Here is a 16,729-nt window from a genome sequence, read left to right on the forward strand (position 1 = left end):
CCGCCAAAGCCGCGGGGACAGACAGCTCACACCAGTAGGGTCCGGAGACAGGCTGGAGCCCGAGAGGGAAGGGCAAGTATCCACCTGCCTTGTTCACAGTTCTCCCGTGCTTCCTTCTTTGTAATTTTGCATTTTAAATAATGCCGTGCTCTTCTGTATCATACAGAAACATCCAGAAAAGAATGCAACAGTCACCCATGTCCCGCCACCAGATTTAATAGATGCTAGCATATCTCCACGTTTCCTTCGTATGTCTCCTTGGTTTTAAAGAAATACACCACTACAGATAAGACTTTATTTACCTTAAAACCTTTAACTCATCTGTGATTTATCTGGGGTCAGTCACAAAGTAGGGGAGCAAACTCTATTTTTCCAAATCACTAACTAGCAGCAACATTTGCTGCATCCCCCCAGGTGCCCCCTTTATCACATCTTAAATTCTCGTGTGGGTTGGATCTGTGTCGAGGCGTCTACCAGGCTCTGTTGTTTTATTTCCCCCACCTATTCCCACCCCCAAGTCAAATTGTTTTCATCGCTGTAGCTTTATGATCCATTTACTATCCATAGCCGTGTCTTTTGATTTCCTTGCCTATGCTTAAATGTCCACATCATATTTGAGATGGTCTGGGATTTTTTAAAATGGGAATTTCACACGCACAGGACCCTGGTTACCCCTGGAATGTCACTGTGGCCACCCTGGCCTCCTTGATGTTCTGGAACATTCCAGGGAGTGCTTCTGATTCAGGGCGTTTGCACCTACTTTCCCGCTGCCTGAATGTGTCTGCTCTGGATATCCCTTCCCAGGCTCTGCTCAGAGGGCCATAACAGAGAGGCGGGGAGTCCTTCCTGTGACTTGGGTTTTTTTGGGGTTTTTTTTTGGCCGCGCCCCGCGGCATGTGAGATCTTAGTTCCCCAGCCAGGGCTCGAACCCGCATGCCCTGCATTGGAAGTGTGCGGTCTTAACCACTGGACCGCCAGGGAAGTCCCCCCGTGACATTTTAATTGTCACAACTGGGGGTGGCAGGGGTGGGGAGCGCTGCCGCTGGCATCTAGTGGGTGGAGGCCAGGGGTACTGCTAAACGTCCTACACTGTGCAGATGGCCCCCACGAGAAAGACCCATATGGCCCCAAATGTCACGAGGCAGAGAACCATATATGCTCCAAGGTGGGTGGGGGGGTGGGGGGGACTTGGTCTGGTTCACGGCCGTATCCCGGAGTCTAGAACGGCGCCAGGCCCACAGAGGCACGTTTTTGAGAGGGGCCATCACGGGGCCGGGAGGGCAGCGTAGCGCAGTGGCTAGGACTCCAGGCTCCAGCGCGGCCTGCCGGGCTTCTGTCCCGGCTCTGAAAACTGTCGGTCATTAGCATTTGTTGAAACATGATAAGTTACCATGGGCAGGACTGACTGATGTGGAGATCTGTTCTCCTTCATCCTGGGCCACCGCTCCCCCGGCCCGGCTACTCGGACTAGCAAGCAGCTGGGTGTCCACGGGTGTCCTGTGATAAAGGGGAAGAAAGGGGGCACCTTGTTAAGGGAAAAGAGCTCTCTTTCCCGCAGAGCCTTTCCCTTGCCACTCAGCCCTGTGACTGGCCAGGAGGGGTTCGGGGGCTGTACTGCTGGAGCCCGGTGGCCTTGGAACCTGTCCTGGCTGGCCAACCATGGAGCCCACAGGGGGCAGTGCCATCTTCAGGGAAGTCTAGCCTCTCTCTGGGGTCTTCTCTTCCTGCAGGTGGAAGGTCATGTCCCTTGGCCCATGTTCGGCCAGCTGTGGTCTCGGCACTGCCGTGCGCTTGGTGGCCTGTGTGCAGCTGGACCAAGGCCAGGACACAGAGGTGGACGGGGCGGCCTGTGTAGGTCTGGTGCGGCCACAGGCCAGCATCCCCTGCGTCATCGCCGACTGCACCTACCGGTGGCACGTCAGCGCCTGGATGCAGGTAAGTGCTGCCGCTGGGGCTGGCGAGTGCACGGGCCGAGGGTCCTCACGCATGGGGACCTTTGGGGGCTTTGATTCATTGTGATCCCCTGAAAGCAGGGGGAGAGCTGGGACTCTTGGGGAGAGGGCAGTCGGGGCACCTAGGGATGGAAGACATAGCAAGGCCTAGAGACGTGGGGGACAGGTAAGCCTTAAGAGGCCCTGAGGTCTGGAGACTCCAGAAGATGAAGGGCTGATAACTCCCCACAGATGAGCAAATGCCACCCCGTGCCCAGCACCTCGCAAGGCGCTGGAGAGACAAAGGCAAACAGGGCCAGGGCCCCCGCAGAGGGGCTCGCTCACGGTGCGGAGGGAGAAGAGGCAAAGCAGACAGCCACCGCTGCCTGAGTCAGGAAGACCCTGGGCATCTGGGTCGGGGGAGTTGATCACTTGGATGGGGCAGTGCGGGGTGGGAGGGGAGGGTGGACACCGGGCTGCAATGAGTGACGGAGGGCGGAAGGACGAAGCCACGCTGCCTGCTCCCCGCTCTAGGGGCTGCAGGGCAGAGAGGCCTCGAGGGTGACAGTGAGAGACCTGGGCTTGAACCCTGCCCCTCCTCCCTATGTGATCCTTGCCAGGTGACTTCTCTGAGCCTCAGTCTCCCCATCTGGAGCATGGACACCCATGCCCGCCTCCCGTGTTGTGCAAAGATTATATCAGATCCTGCCCGGCCTGTGGTCACCGCTGTCCTTGTCACCCTCCAGCAGGGTCAGTCCCAACTCCTTCCTCTCTTTCCTGGCAGTGCTCCGTCTCGTGTGGGGATGGTATCCAGCGCCGGCACGACGCCTGCCTTGGACCCCAGGCCCGGGTGCCCGTGCCAGCCGACTTCTGCCAGCATTTGCCCAAGCCGGTGACGGTGCGGGGCTGCTGGGCTGGGCCCTGTGCAGGGCAGGGGACACCCAGCCCGGTGCCCCACGAGGAAGCCACTGCTCCTGGCCAGACCACAGCTGCCACTGCCTCCCCGGAGTGGCCCCAGCCCCAGGCCCACCTCGTCTCCCCAGCTCCCCGGCCGCAAGGACTCCCGCCCGGGCCCCAGGAAAGCCCAGCAGAATCCAGTTATGTTCCTTCCTCCTTTCTGTCTGGGCGGCTGACTGGCTGCAAGAGGGGTGGGCAAAGGCATGTTCACCTGGGAGAGCCAGGCCGTGCTCCTTGTGGGGACCTCCTGGGGGTGGTCCCGTGGCTGCAGCGCCCGGGATGCTGGGATGAGTGCGGTCGGGCTGAAGGGATGGGCTTGGAGGCCGGGTTCAGGGGGGCCCTCTTCCTCACTGGTAAAGTGCAAGCTCACTTTTATTATCATCAAGGGAAAGTAAGCTGAAGGTTTCACAGGGTCAGAATCCCCGCCTGTGTGACCCACTGTACACACTGCCGCCCTCTTGCTGGCACGTCAGTGGTGGCTGTCTGCCTTGGGTGGTGATGTTCTGGCCCACGCAGCCCCCTCCTTGCCTGAGAGAGCCTCCGGCGGGGCCTAGGAGGACACCAGCCGCCCCAGCTCCCAGTCTCCTTCCCCAGCCCGGAAAGCCCCCGGCCCTGCCCTGCTGGGGATACCCCACCTGGAAGCTCCCGCTCCCTTTCCAGGCGCCTGTGGCCGGCAGCACCTTGAGCCAACAGGAACCATTGACATGCGAGGCCCAGCGCGGGCGGACTGTGCAGTGGCCATCGGGCGGCCCCTGGGTGAGGTGGTGACCCTCCGAGTCCTCGACAGTTCCCTCAACTGCAGTGCCGGTATGTCTAGGGCCACGTGAGCAGCTGTTGCCAGTGACAGGATCTGCTAGGTGCCAGTGAGTGTGACTCCAGGGTGCCCCATTCCTGGGGGGATTCTCCAGGTGCATCCCCATGTGTAACCATCGCAGCCAGCTCATAACTGGGGTGTGGTTGTCCCCATTTCACAGATGAGGAAACTGAGGCTAGGAGAGATGATCACACGTCCAGTTCCTTAGAGTCGCACAGCCAGTAAGTGGGAGAGTCAGGACCTGAACTCAGCTCAGTCTAGCCCAGGCCACTGGGCTGCCAACCTGGACTGGGGGTGCTGGGTCCTCACCTCACTGCCACTTCCCAGGGGACATGCTGCTGCTTTGGGGCAGGCTCACGTGGAGGAAGGTGTGCAGGAAGCTGCCCGGCATGACTTTCAGCTCCAAAGCCAACACGCTGGTGGTGAGGCAGCGTCTTGTGCAGCTGCGAGGCGGAGTGCTGCTTCGGTATTCGAGCCAGCCTGCCCCGGGAGCCTTCCGCCGAGGTATGGCGAGGACATGGAGCCTCCCCGCCTCCCCAGAGGCTGGCTGGCTGGCTGGGTGCTGCTGCCAACGGGGCCAGTCCCGACGGGCCAGCAGGCAAGGCAGACAGGGAGCTGAGCTGAGAATGAAAAGCAGCGCCTTCCCGGACACCCCCCGACACCCCCATCCCTGTACGTGCGGTCAGGACGGGGTCCCGGGAGGTGCCCGGTGTTCCTTCCTCTCTGGGGCCCTGCGGCGAGATGGGCGGACATCCTCACTCCCTCCCTCAGGCCATCGCGGGCCCCACACCCTGGCCCCGGCACTCAGGTCCTTCGGGATCCTTTAAGGTCCTCCTGCGAGCCTCTTTCCCCAGTCCTGTTGGGTGCACGTCCTCCTGGCTCATCCTCCGCTCAGCAGGGCGTGGGTGCACGTGCACACCTCGTGCAGAGGATGGCGTCCCCGAGAGCCCTGCTGGCCCGTGGCCCCATCTGTATCCACGGAGAGCCCTCTAGGTTGCTTCAGGGGGCTTGCCCTCTTCCACAGCCCAAGCTTGCTGAAGGTGGCTTCCGCAGGGGTTCCCCCAGGCCGCAGGCGAGAAGTGGGACCCTGGGGGGCTTCCTCCTCTGCCCCTCAGCGTGCAGCACACAGGCACCAGCTCCTGCCTGGTCATCACTCCTCACTTCCCAGCCTCCCCACACGCAGGCACCTGCTTTGAGGGAGGCCCAGGAGGCGCAGGCAGGAGGGGCTGCCCCAGTTGGGGCGGGTGCAGCATGGAGCACTTTTGCACGTGTGACTTTGCTGATTCCTCTTAAAGACTGCCCTGCCCAGTGTGTGCTGTTGTTCCCTTCGCTTTACAGAAGAAGGAACTGAAGCGCGGAGCGTTTAAAGCCTTCGCCTAGGGTCACACAGCCGGGAAGTGGTAGAGATGGGGTTCAGTGGAGACTTCTGCCTGGGAGCCCCGATCTTGACCACAGTGCCACGCTGATCCCCCACTGCTCCCCGGCTGCCATGCTGCCCTGGCCTCTGGCAAGAGTGGTCACTCCGGGGACTCCTATGTTCCAGAGGTGGTTCACACCCAGTCTGTACACCTGCTCTCCCCCTGCAGAATGTGACATGCAGCTCTTTGGACCCCGGGGTGAAATCGTGAGTCCATCATTGAGTCCGGATGGGAGGAACATGGGGGGCTGCCGAATCTTCATCGACGTGGCTCCACAGGCCCGGATCGCCATCCATGCCCTGGCCATGGACATGGGCACCAGAACCGAGGAAACTGATTCCAGCTACATCTTGGTGAGGCTACCAGGATGGGAACAGGACTTCTGCTCTAATTCTGGACATCCATCTCTGGGGACAGGGACTGGGGCTTGCTGGGCTATATAGGACCCACTGAGTTTACTTCCGATCAAAACCCTCAAAATCGTTAGTGAGAGAATGGGAGAAAAGTTTCCTCCACTTATTCACCAGCAAATGCTTATTGAGTTCCCTACAAGAATGAAATAGAAGAGACCTTTTCTGATGTAGACTGCCAGTTCACCCAGGACTGAAGCATGATTTTAGACCCTGATATAATTTTACTAGAAGAGTGGGCCGAGCCCTCCCCGAAGAGGTTTTCATGTGCTCTGGGAGAACTGGCATCTGTAAGGTATCAGCTCCCTGGAGGAGGCAGCGTGGCCTCTGTAATCAAACTAATCTGGGCTCAAATCCCAGCTCTGGCATCCTGGCTGTGTGTCCCTGGGGAAGGAGCACAACTTCTCTGAGCCTCAGTTTCCTAGGTAGAATAATGGTGTCTTCCTGATAGGGCTGTTGTGTGAGGATTAAATGTGACCCTGGGTGTATGATACCTTGTATATTAAGGGTTCGTGAATGCTAGCTAATTATCATTTGTGGTCGGTCCCTTGGGGCTGCCCTTTTCCTCCCAGATCCGGGATATCCACAGCCTGAGGACAACGACATTTCGCGGGCAACAGACGCTCTACTGGGAGTCAGAGGGCAGCCAGGCAGAGATGGAGTTTAGCCAGGGCTTCCTGGAGGCGCACACCAGCCTTCGGGGCCAGTACTGGACCCTGCAGGCTAGAGCTCATTAGCCTGACGATGCCCCGCATCTCCAAGCACATCCCTCAGTTGACCAGCCGGCACGGTGGGATGCCTCCTCCCGGTCCGGGAAGGGAAAGGAAGGAACCTGACGTTTATGAGCACCCGTTAGGTGCCTGGCTTTCCAATTCGAATTCCCTCCGATCTTAAGTATCTCCTTTAGGGCTTCCTCCCACGTGCAAAACGTTAGAGGGTGGGAGGGGAGACGCTCCGGAAAAGCAGCTCCCAGCCCCTCGGGTACCAATAAACGGAACGTGAGCGCTGAGTGGCGTTTTCTTTACATAACCTGTCCGAGTATGGCTTGAAAACCCACCTCCCCACACGGCAGGCATTCCCCGGCCGCGGTCGGGCTCCAGATCCACACCAGATCTGAGCAACCCCCTGGCCACCCCTAGCGGTCGTCTTCCTACCCAGGGAGGAGAGGCGAGGGAGTTTGGAGTCCCGATGGGGCCCTGAGGCTGGCGCACCTGAAAATTCTCATCGAAGCCCCGCCCTTATACTAGTCTGGGTGGGAATGTTTGACCGCCTGGGGGTCCTGCGGCGCCAGCACCCGCCCCCTATACTAATAAGCGCGAGCCCTTAGGGCCCTCCTCGTCCACCCCCTGCGGGCCCCGCCCCCCTATGTTAATGACCACGGGCCCGCTCGGGCGCACCTACCCGCGGCCCCACCTGTATGCTAATGAGCGCGAGCCTCTCGGGCGCCCCTCGGTCGACCCCGAGAGCCCCGCCCCCTATGCTAATGAGCGGCCGCCTCTCCCACAAGGCAGCGCGCCGGGACGACGCGGCCGGCTCCTGAGCCCTTTGTGAGGGCTGCGGGAGCGCCGGACGGCGGCACCATGAGCGGTGCGGGCGGAGCGGCGGTGGCGTCCGTGAGCTCGGCGCCGCCCGCGCAGGAGGAGGGCATGACATGGTGGTACCGCTGGCTGTGTCGCCTGTCGGGGGTGTTAGGGGCCGTCTGTGAGTACCCGGCCCGGGGGAGGGGCCGGTCCTGCCGCACGCTACGCATGCGCGTCCGGCCCCGCCCCCCCGTGGCCGCCCCCCGCGGCACCCCCTCCCCCCGGGAAGGGGCCGGCTGGGGGCCGGGGTCTCCGGGCCACGCGCGGCTCTGGGCAGCGGCGGGGGCGGCGGGAAGCCGGCGCCTCTGCGGTTGCTGTGGTTCCCGGCTCGCGGCCTGGGCTCCTGGGTCCGGGGCTGGCGAGCAGCTCAAGGGACGTTCCAGGAGGGAACGACGCGGCCGAGACTGCCCCTCCACGGCTCCTCTGAGCGTGAGGGCAGTGCGGCACCTACTCCGGGGGCCTTCCGAGATTGCCCAGATGCTAGTGCTGAAGCTCGGGCTCAGTCTGGTCCGGAGGCCGCCTCACCTGTTGACTCGGGTGTGGGTGCGCGCGGCAGCCGCCTTAACCTTTGGGCGAAGGTTGTTTATACATGGGGCGGGTGCTGGCCAGATTTCCTGAGGGCCAGGCGGTCCCCACGGGAGGGCCAGGCAGTGAGCTGAGGGAGGTGGCCTCTCCTCTGGGTCCTCACTGCACTTGGAGGCAGTGCGCTTCCCCTGATGTCAGCTCTCCCTCCTGCTGTCAACTCTGCCTCAACCGTCTCTCATCTCCGCTACTTCTACTCCCCACCCCGCATCGCGGACACGCACACCCCGACCTCAGGTTTCCTGGAAAGCTAGGCTCTTTTAGCACAGTCCCCCAAAGAGCATACATAGGAAGGCAGATCTGCTACAGAAGTAAAATAAGGGTCATAGGGCAGGTCTTCCAGAGGCAAGCAGACCCTGATCAGATATGTCGAAGGAGCACCTTCAGGCTCCCCTTCCAGTCTCGTGGTCCTCCCGGGTGGATGGAGGCTGGAAGAAAGTCCAGGGGTGATAATGGGACAGGCCCTCCCTCCAGGCACAAAAAGGCCTCCGAGTCCCTGTCGTTGCTGTTCAGAGGGAGCACGTTTTTGACTTTGTAGGAGAGACTGGTCAGGTCTTAGATACGAGCCTTTGGAGTCTGGGTAGCTGTTTCCCTGGCAGATCAGAGTGAGGCTGCTGTGGGAGTGACAGTGATGGGGCGGGGTGGGGGTGGGGGGGAGAAGGGAAGGGGCCTGAGTGTGGCCTGTGGGCTGTCACCTTCCTCCCTCCATCTTGGGGTCAGCTGCCCTGCCAACTCCCGTGTTAGCCCTGGCGTCACATCCAGTTCTGCGCTTTTCGAAGTGGGATTTCTCGGGCCACCCCAGGAGTTCGTGGTGTTGGGGCTACAGATGACGCTTCAGGAGACACCTGTGGTGTCGCTCTGAAATGTCAGTTTCACCTGCAGATTTGGGGAAAGTGCTCGTTATCTGAATCCCAAATAGTATATGATACAGAGTAGAATGCAAAGCACGGAGGAGTTTTAGAGACGAGACTGGAGTTCAGCTGAGCCTCGTGTTTGCGGCTGGTGGCTGTGGGGGGTCTCGCGAGAGGCGTTTCCTCAGGGTCCTGATCATCTGGAGGCCAAAGCTTGGGAGGAGATAGGCTGGCCCAGGACACCTCCCTCACTTGGCGAGAGTGTTGGACACCCCGAGGGGACATCTTCCAGCCCTTGATCGTTAAAGGACTCCTGGCTGGAGCCTCTCTGTCTGGGTTGAAACCTGGTCCTCCCGCAAGGTTGGCTGCTGGTAGATAGTGGGGCAGAGGTGACATGCTGACTGCGGCAGGAAGTATAGGGCGCTGTCAGGTGAGACCAGGCACAGCTGACGTCAGGCAGGAGCAGTATTGTATCGTGGGCGCTCACATCTGTGGCCCTGGGGAGCCTTGCTGCCTGAATGTGTGTGTGACCTGTCCCAGGACAGGTGCCGCCTTTAGTAGGCGGAAAGTACATCTGTCGCTGGAGGAGACCTTGGTGGGGGGACGTACGAGGGCAGTCCCGTTGCAGTTTGGGTTCACTTCACCTGGTTCCCTCTTCCATCGTCTGCTGTCTGCATAGGGTTACATGGGAAAACGGGAGAATTGCAGGTCCTTGCCAGGGGTCAGGCGCAGAGGGAGCTGCTGCAAATTTAATGGACTGGTTGCTCATCGCCGCCTCAGGAGGCCCGGCTGCCTGCCCAGCAGCCAGCCACTGCCTGGCAGACTCGCGGAGTTCTCGGTGGAGCCGGGCTGGGGGCTGTGAGAGAGGAGGGAGGCGACTGTGCGGGCCCCTCGGTGGGATGCTGTTGGGAGGGGTGAGCGAGGCTCCGCATTTGGGGCATCAGAGAAACCGCTTTCCGGGGTAGGAGAGGATGCACCCTCCCCGCTGCAGACCCTTGCTATTTCAGGGTGGGTGGGCTGGGCTGTCGGGCTGTCCTGTGTGCAGGAGAGAAAACAGGCCTGGAAAGGTGAAAAGAACGTACCCAAAGTCACTGGGCTGGTGGGTCAGTCAGAGCTGGAATTGTGATCCAGGTCGACCTGGTCCTGATTTCTTTTCCAAGAGGGGCAGCCCTGTCCCAACCCAGATCCAGAGGACTTCTCTCGTGGCCTGCCCTGGGCATGGTGCCGCCTGCCCTGGCCTGAGGCCTTGAGAGACATTCTCTTTTTCATGCTACGCACCTTGCGGGGTGGGTTTTGGGACAGCTGGGGTTCAGAGGGCGGGCTTCTCCAACCCCAGAACAGAGAGAGGGCGGGATGTCCACGCTGCCTCGCTGAGCCCCGAGAGCGAGCCAGCTCTGGGGTCCCGCCGCACCCTGGCCCTGAGGTCTGGGCAAGCCGCTTCGCCTGTCTGAGGCCGCGTCCTCACCTGTTCATGGAGTCGTTGTGTTGGCCTTGCTTGTCTCTGGTGGCAGTGGGGAGACGTCTGGGTGCTGTGAGAAGAGCCAGGTGCTGGGGTTGGGAGGGGTCTCCCCAGGTGGCCCGCCCGCAGGCTCTGCCCCTTCCTCCCTGCTGATTCCTGCCCGTGTCTCTTGCCTTCAAGCTTGCGCCATCTCCGGCCTCTTCAACTGCGTCACCATCCACCCTCTGAACATCGCGGCCGGCGTGTGGATGATGTGAGTAGCCGTGTGACCGTCCTGCCGGGGGGTGTTGGGGCGTGTGGATTTCTGGGCACCTCCCAGGGGGAACACGAGTGAGTTGCATTGGGTGGACTGGCCTGTGAGGGTTACTGGGCACCAGTGGTGTGTGGGAGACCTGGGGTGGCATTAGTTGTGTGAGTTCCTGCTCTGGGGCTCCGGGGGTCCGTGGGGGCAAACGGGGATAGCGAGGGTGCTTTCCCTCCAGGGTGGGGGCAGATGGAAGGGCCCGGCCCGCTGTGAGGGCCCAGTGTCTTGTCACGATGACTGTGACCCGGACACGGAGAACCCAAAGGCGGGAGCAGACACGCTTGGCGTGCCACCTGGGGCTCAGCCGTCCCCAGCCCAGACACGCGCTGCGCTGAGGGCTCGCCGAGGTCCCCCCTCCAGCGAGGGCATCCCGAGGGCGGGCCGTGGCAGTGGACTGGCTTCCCTGCCCCGGCTCCTCCCGGAGCCCAGAGTGTGGGGAGCAGCCGGGAGCGGGCGGGGGGCGGCATCGCGGGGCGCCGGGACCCGCCGGCCTGGGCGCCAGCCTGCCCCTCTCTCTGCAGCATGAACGCGTTCGTCCTACTGCTGTGTGAGGCGCCCTTCTGCTGCCACTTCGTTGAGTTTGCGAACACGGTGGCGGCGAAGGTGGACCGGCTGCGCTCCTGGCAGAAGGCCGTCTTCTACTGCGGGTGAGGGGCCGCGGGCCGGGCCTGACGCGGCTCCCCAGACCCTGCTTCCGCAGGTGACAGTGTTGGCCGGGGCGGGCGGACGGCTGCTTAGTTTACTCTCGGTAGAGGTTTAAACAGGGATGGCGTTTGTGCAGAGTCACGTGAGGGACCCGCTGTACGACGTGACCCAGTGTCCAGGGCTCTGCGTCTGGCCTACAGGTCCAGCCACACGGTGTTCAGACGTGAGATACGTACACCTTGCTGCAGCAGTACGTGTGATAGAGAACGCGAGAAATGCCTGGAATGTTGGCCCATCAGTTGGGAGTTGTAGAGCAGATTCTGGTAGATCCGTATGTGCCTCTGTGCAGCCTTTCAGGAGTGTGGCCGATCTAGATGTCCTGACATGAAAGGGGAAAGAAGCAAGTCGTAGAACAGAAAATAGTGCCTTCCAAATATGCTTTTCTCTTATTTTCCCACTTCTAACAACAAGTTCAGTATGTAGTACCTCCCATCTGAGCCACGAGATTGAACTAATTTGTTTAATGCAGCTTCCAGAACAGTGCCTGGTGTCTGGGAGGCCCTCAACAGCTTCTGGCAGCAGCAGCAGGTAGTGGTTGTCTAGATTATCTTTAGAAATAAATATGGAGGTTTTTATTTCAAAGGTTTCTTCCCTTCCTGGAGGCCAGTATTTGTGTCAGGGCACAGGATACGTGCTCAGCTCTAGAGCCATTTCCCACTGTGTCTGAAGAACAGAGGAATACGAAATACCACGCTTTGGCACCTCCTTTGCTGGTGTTTCTATTTTTTAAAATTACTTAAAAATGCTAACAGTAATATATATTCATTAAAAATAATGTGGAAATAAAAAGTTGTTACCCAAAGCCCCACTACTCGTTAACATTTTGATATGTGTCCTTTCAGTCTGTCTTCAGGCATTTTCTAAAACCTGTTTTCGCACACAGTTTTAACCATTACACGTACATTTGTATCCTCTGTGTTTTTCCCTTTAAAATCATGGTAGAAATATTTTTAGTCTTACCACAAAGGCTTCATAAGAAGACTTTTTAAAAAATTTATTTATTTATTTATTTATTTTTGGCTGCGTTGGGTCTTCGTTGCTGCCCGCGGGCTTTCTCTAGTTGTGGTGAGCGGGGGCTACTGTTCGTTGTGGTGCGTGGGCTTCTCATTGCGGCGGTGGCTTCTCTCGTTGCGGAGCACAGGCTCTAGGCGCGCGGGCTCAGTAGCTGTGGCTCGCAGGCTCAGTAGTTGTGGCACACGGGCTTAGTTGCTCTGCAGCACGTGGGATCTTCCAGGGATTGAACCAGGGATCGAACCAGGGATCGAACCTATGTCCCCTGCATTGGTAGGCGGATTCTTAACCACTGTGCCACCAGGGAAGTCCCCATAAGATGAATTTTAATGATAGGAATATTTATTCCGCTGAATGTATCATGCTTTTCTTCACTTGTAACCTGTAGTACAAATCAGGCTGTGATGAACATTTCGGTGCTAAAGACTTCTGTGTTGATGATGATTTCCTTAGGATCTATTTCCAGGTATGGGGTTATTAGGTCAAAGATTACAATCACTTAAAAGATTTCAATATGTGGCTAAAGTGCTTTCCAAAGAGAGTACCTGAGTTTCTTCTTTCTTTCCCCCGGCCCAGGGCCATGTGCCATTTTCACATTTGTATCTATTATCTAAGGTAAAATCTTTTTCTGTATGTTTTTTACTAACTGCATTTTTAGTTTTTGGTAATTAATGGTCTAGTTTCCTTTTCACCTTTTGACATTATAACATTTTACTTAGTAAGTTATGTGTGTTTCTATATTAAAGATTTCTTAATTCTTTGTTGTATTTCCTGCAAATGTATTTCCAGCCTGTTGTTTGCCTTTAGTTTTGTTTTGACAGAAGATTTTTCCCCATGGTCTTTTCTTTTCCTTTGCAATTTCTATTATTATTTTTTTTACTTAGAAAGTTTATAACTTCAGTAAAACCTCATCATCACACGTCCCGCCAGAATGGAAATTCAGGTAGAATTCATTTGGTCGAGTCCGAGAAGAGTCTAAGAAGAGTTTTGTCTTCCTTGTGTACAGGGTGTGTGTGTTAACCCGAATCACTGCCACCGGTCTGGAAATCCCAACCAGGACCAGGCATCGGCCCCATGGATACTTAAGCCAGAGTGGACACCTGTCTCCAGGTGGTGCCAAGCTGGACCAGACAGAGCTGCCTCACCAGCCAGTTAGCCGTTCTTGGCGTGCACCTTGCAATAAGGAAGCCCCGTGTCTTGTGCACTTTAACCTTTGGGATCTTCCTTGTTGAGATACGGCTGGTTTTACTGCGCTGATAAGAGCCAACAGCTTATGCTGTTCCAGACATCGTGTTAAGTACTTAACATGCCTTATCTCATTCATTCTCAAAACCTCTGAGGTTTGATCCCCACCTTACCGTAGAGAGGCCGAGCCTCAGTTGAGTAACTTGCCCCCAGTCACAAAGCCGCTAAGGGACTGAACTGACACTGGATTTTCTGGTCTGCCTGTTTTTATGCACAGGGGTTTGGGCCATTTTGGTGCTGTTTAACCCTTTTTGGATCACAGATCCTTTCAAAAACCTGATGAAAGCTTTGGGTTCTCTCCCCAGAAAATGCACAGAATTTTACAGACAAGATCACGGGTGTTTGAGGACTTTACGAAGCCCGGCTGTGCACCTGTGCCCCAGCTGATTTCTGGGGACCCTTCCTGTACCTGGCTGTCTGGGAAGGGGGCTGGGTGAACCCGGGAAGCTGGAAGTGGTGTCGTGGCCACGGGGTGGGAGTGCCCTTTGACCTCTGCTTCTCCTCTAGGATGGCCGTCGTTCCCATCGTCATCAGCCTGACCCTGACCACACTGCTGGGCAACGCCATCGCCTTCGCCACCGGAGTGCTGTACGGACTGTCTGCTCTGGGCAAGAAGTGCGTCTGCTGGTCCCAGCCGCCGGGGGTGGGGGATCTTTACTTCCCGCCTCCTGAAGTCTCGCAGGGAGGAGAGGGCTGTCAGTGACCCCCATCCGTGTCTCCAGGGTGTCCGAGCTCTAGGGAGTGAGAGCAGGAGAGTTCACGGGACTCCCTGGTGGCCCCGTCGTGCCTCGTCACAGCCTGTAGCAGGGACGGCAGGGGCATGGCTCCTGAGAGCCTCTTCCCATTGGGGCCCACACCTGGCTCCGCGATCAGCATTGACCCTCTCTCGCGGAGCCCAGGCTGAGAATCCGAATCCTCAACTCAGCATCCCAGGCAGCCTGTGCCGCCCTTAGAGGAGACAAGACATGTCTTTGCCATCCTAGCAATAGGGTCTCTGTCTGGGGAAACCGGAGGGCCCGTTAGGCTCTGTCTGCAGGCCACACCTGGGTCACAGGTCAGGAATGGGGTGGAGGCTGGGAGGGCTGTGTGTCTGGGGTCCGTCCCCCGTGTGGTGCTGACTGGCTCTCTCCCCAGGGGCGACGCGATCTCCTACGCCAGGATCCAGCAGCAGAAGCAGCAGGCAGACGAGGAGAAGCTCACGGCCACCCTGGAGGGGGAGCTGTGATGTGGTCGGGGGACCCGCCCACCCCCCGTCAGCCCTCTGGTCTATGTGAGCACGTCCCCGAGGCGCACTGACCCTGAGGGGCAGCCTGGAAGAGGAGGCTGCGTCCACCTCCCTCAGTCCCTCTCACCTGTCCCCGCACCGGGAGTCCTCCTCTGTCTGCCCCTCCCCCAGATTGGCATCACCCCAAGCCAGGCGCCGAGGGGCCGGGGTGAGGGCGCTGAGGGCCTTGGCCGGCATCAAGGGGATGGGCGGTGGCGGCAGGCAGCGGGGGCCTCGGGGTGATCCAGGCCTCGGGGCGTGAGGCCGCGCGGAGCCTGCAGAGCTCTGCGGACAGCCCGCCTGACCCCACTCTTCCCAGCTCGCCTGGCCTGGCCGGCAAGAGGCCCCTGGGCGGGTTTCCAGACTTACGCAGCTGGCAGGACCCCCGAGACCCGCTGAAGGCCCGCGCGGAGCTGCTTCTGGAGACTTTGGTCCCGTCTCGAGGTGGGAGGTACATCCGCCCGGGCCCGGCATCGGCCCCCGCGGCCTCCCCTCAGCCCTGCAGGCAGGAGAGCATCCCGTAAGCTGAGCCTCCTGGGCTGCCTCTGTCCTGTCATCAGGGCAGAGCGGTGTCCCGCTGCCCGTACCCCCTGCCACCCTGCTCTCCATGGCAGCCCCCAGTGCTCCCGACACGCTCCTCCAGTGCCCGCGACGGCAGCCCAGGTCGTGACCCAACCGCTGATAGGGGCGTGCTCCCTCCCCCGGTTCCCTGGAACCTTGGACTAACACGGAACCAGGACACTTCCCGTGGGCCTGGCCAGCCCCCAGGTTCTCCCCAGCCCCCCGGGCCCCGGTGCTAAGGACGTGCGGAGACCAGGCTCTCCCCTGCCCCGTGGGGCTGCCCGTCCCCCCCTCTCTGGTGTGGACCTGCCGACCCCACCCCCCGCCCTGTCCTCGGGGAGCTTCCTGCCTTTTGAGAGCTGGGCGGAGGCTAGAGCCACCCCTGCTCCCACCGTGAGCTCTCCGCACTGCGCTGCGTGCCAGGCCACCAGGGAGCGGGGCCTGGGCGGAGGGGCCGTGGAAGCGGCTCTGCCTGGACGTGCGCGTCGTCTCCCCAGCCTCCCTCCATGCGCCGTCCCTTCCTTCCGCCCTGCCCACCGGCCGCTCTGCTTGCTGGACTGGTGTCAGCCGCCGGGCGTGTGTGACAGGCCTGGCCCGCCCGGGGGGCCCGGGGCAGCCGTGGGCCGGTCTGGGGCTCAGCTCCTCCTCCTCCCAGGACCCCAGGCGGGGCCCGCTCCGAGTGCCCAGAGCTCAGGGGCCCACACCTGCTCCGTGGAACCAGCCCCAGGGCTGCGCCCGGTCTTTGCTTCCCAGAGGGACTTTTCATCTCTGGGGTTTGTTAGTGTTTGAGGCTGGGAGGGCAGGCACTGTCCCGGGCTCAGCAGCGTCCCCCAGCAGCTCTCCAGGGAGCCCGACACGTGCCTTCAGGGGTCCTCCGGGACCAATTTCCTCAGGCCAGCGCTGGGTTCAATGGGCTGTAGGTCTCTCCAGGCCAGCAGGGGTGTGTGTGTGTGTGTGTGTGTGTGTGTGTGGTGTGTGTGGTGTGTGGTGTGGTGTGTGTGTGTGTGTGTCTCCTGCGTGCGCCCTGAATGAGACCTGTCTACCTCCCAGGAGGAGCAAGGGCCCTGCCTGCCCCTCTTGGCTCATTCTTACCCAGGAAGTGGGACTCTGGGGTCACTCCTACCCCTGCCTCTGGGGCCTTGCTGATGGGGGTCTTCTTGCTGCAGGAGAAGGGCTGGCTGTGTGTTGAGGAAGCTTGCGCTTCTGCCCCGTGAGGAAGTTGGGTGGGCCCTCCAACCCCTCGGTCACAGGCCAGAGTGGGCAGGTCACTTGCAGAGGTTCCGAATGAGTGTAGCCGAGCAGCCCTGGAGCTGCGATCCTGTCTCCCAGTCGGGGGGCGGGGGTTGGGGGGCGGCGGGTCCCACCTTGCCGGTGGTGGAAGGGCGGGGCCGCCAGGCCCCTCTCCCACCTCTGCGGCCCTGGGCTCTGTCCTCTCGTGGTCCTTGTTTACTCTCAGCGTTTGGCTTGCATTTTGAGCAATAAAGCCTGGTAGTGGTTTGTATGGTCGCTCGCGCGGTCCGCCTGTTACCGTCTCCCTCCGGGGCACTAAGTAAGAGGTAGGGATGCCCCGACCCTACACCGGCTCGGCAGGGGCCAGCCCCGGGAGTAACTGCCACGGTATCGAGGTCCCCTATGCT

At 59.8% G+C, this 16,729-nt stretch overlaps 2 protein-coding genes across 2 annotated transcripts in view; both read left to right on the forward strand.

Annotated features, from left to right (window-relative positions):
* Positions 1-6,529, forward strand: part of ADAMTS13 (ADAM metallopeptidase with thrombospondin type 1 motif 13) — a 32,975-nt gene extending 26,446 nt beyond the window's left edge. The window contains exons 25-30 of the mRNA XM_068552400.1: positions 1,731-1,935; positions 2,716-3,028; positions 3,549-3,695; positions 4,030-4,206; positions 5,289-5,473; positions 6,103-6,529. Of these exons, the coding sequence (XP_068408501.1) occupies positions 1,731-1,935; positions 2,716-3,028; positions 3,549-3,695; positions 4,030-4,206; positions 5,289-5,473; positions 6,103-6,267 (1,192 nt within the window). The 3' untranslated portion in view covers positions 6,268-6,529. The remainder of the gene's footprint in view (positions 1-1,730; positions 1,936-2,715; positions 3,029-3,548; positions 3,696-4,029; positions 4,207-5,288; positions 5,474-6,102) is intronic.
* A 513-nt stretch (positions 6,530-7,042) lies between these two features.
* On the forward strand, positions 7,043-16,598 carry CACFD1 (calcium channel flower domain containing 1). Its single transcript, XM_068553406.1, has 5 exons — positions 7,043-7,231; positions 10,183-10,255; positions 10,828-10,953; positions 13,775-13,882; positions 14,402-16,598. Exons 1-5 carry the CDS (start codon positions 7,111-7,113, stop codon positions 14,490-14,492), a joined length of 519 nt encoding a protein of 172 aa, XP_068409507.1. The 5' UTR covers positions 7,043-7,110; the 3' UTR covers positions 14,493-16,598.
* Positions 16,599-16,729: the final 131 nt, after the last annotated feature.

This window comes from Eschrichtius robustus, chromosome 10, assembly GCF_028021215.1.
Source record: "Eschrichtius robustus isolate mEscRob2 chromosome 10, mEscRob2.pri, whole genome shotgun sequence".
Taxonomy (NCBI): Eukaryota; Metazoa; Chordata; class Mammalia; order Artiodactyla; family Eschrichtiidae; genus Eschrichtius; species Eschrichtius robustus.

What these genes read in the sequence shown, in the direction of transcription:
- CACFD1 (XM_068553406.1), top strand. Translation starts at nt 7,111, where the DNA reads ATGAGCGGTGCGGGCGGAGCGGCGGTGGCGTCCGTGAGCTCGGCGCCG. An exon ending in GGGGGTGTTAGGGGCCGTCT is followed by an intron (nt 7,232 to 10,182) that starts GTGAGTACCCGG and finishes CTTGCCTTCAAG; the next exon opens with CTTGCGCCATCTCCGGCCTC. An exon ending in CTGTCTGCTCTGGGCAAGAA is followed by an intron (nt 13,883 to 14,401) that starts GTGCGTCTGCTG and finishes CTCTCTCCCCAG; the next exon opens with GGGCGACGCGATCTCCTACG.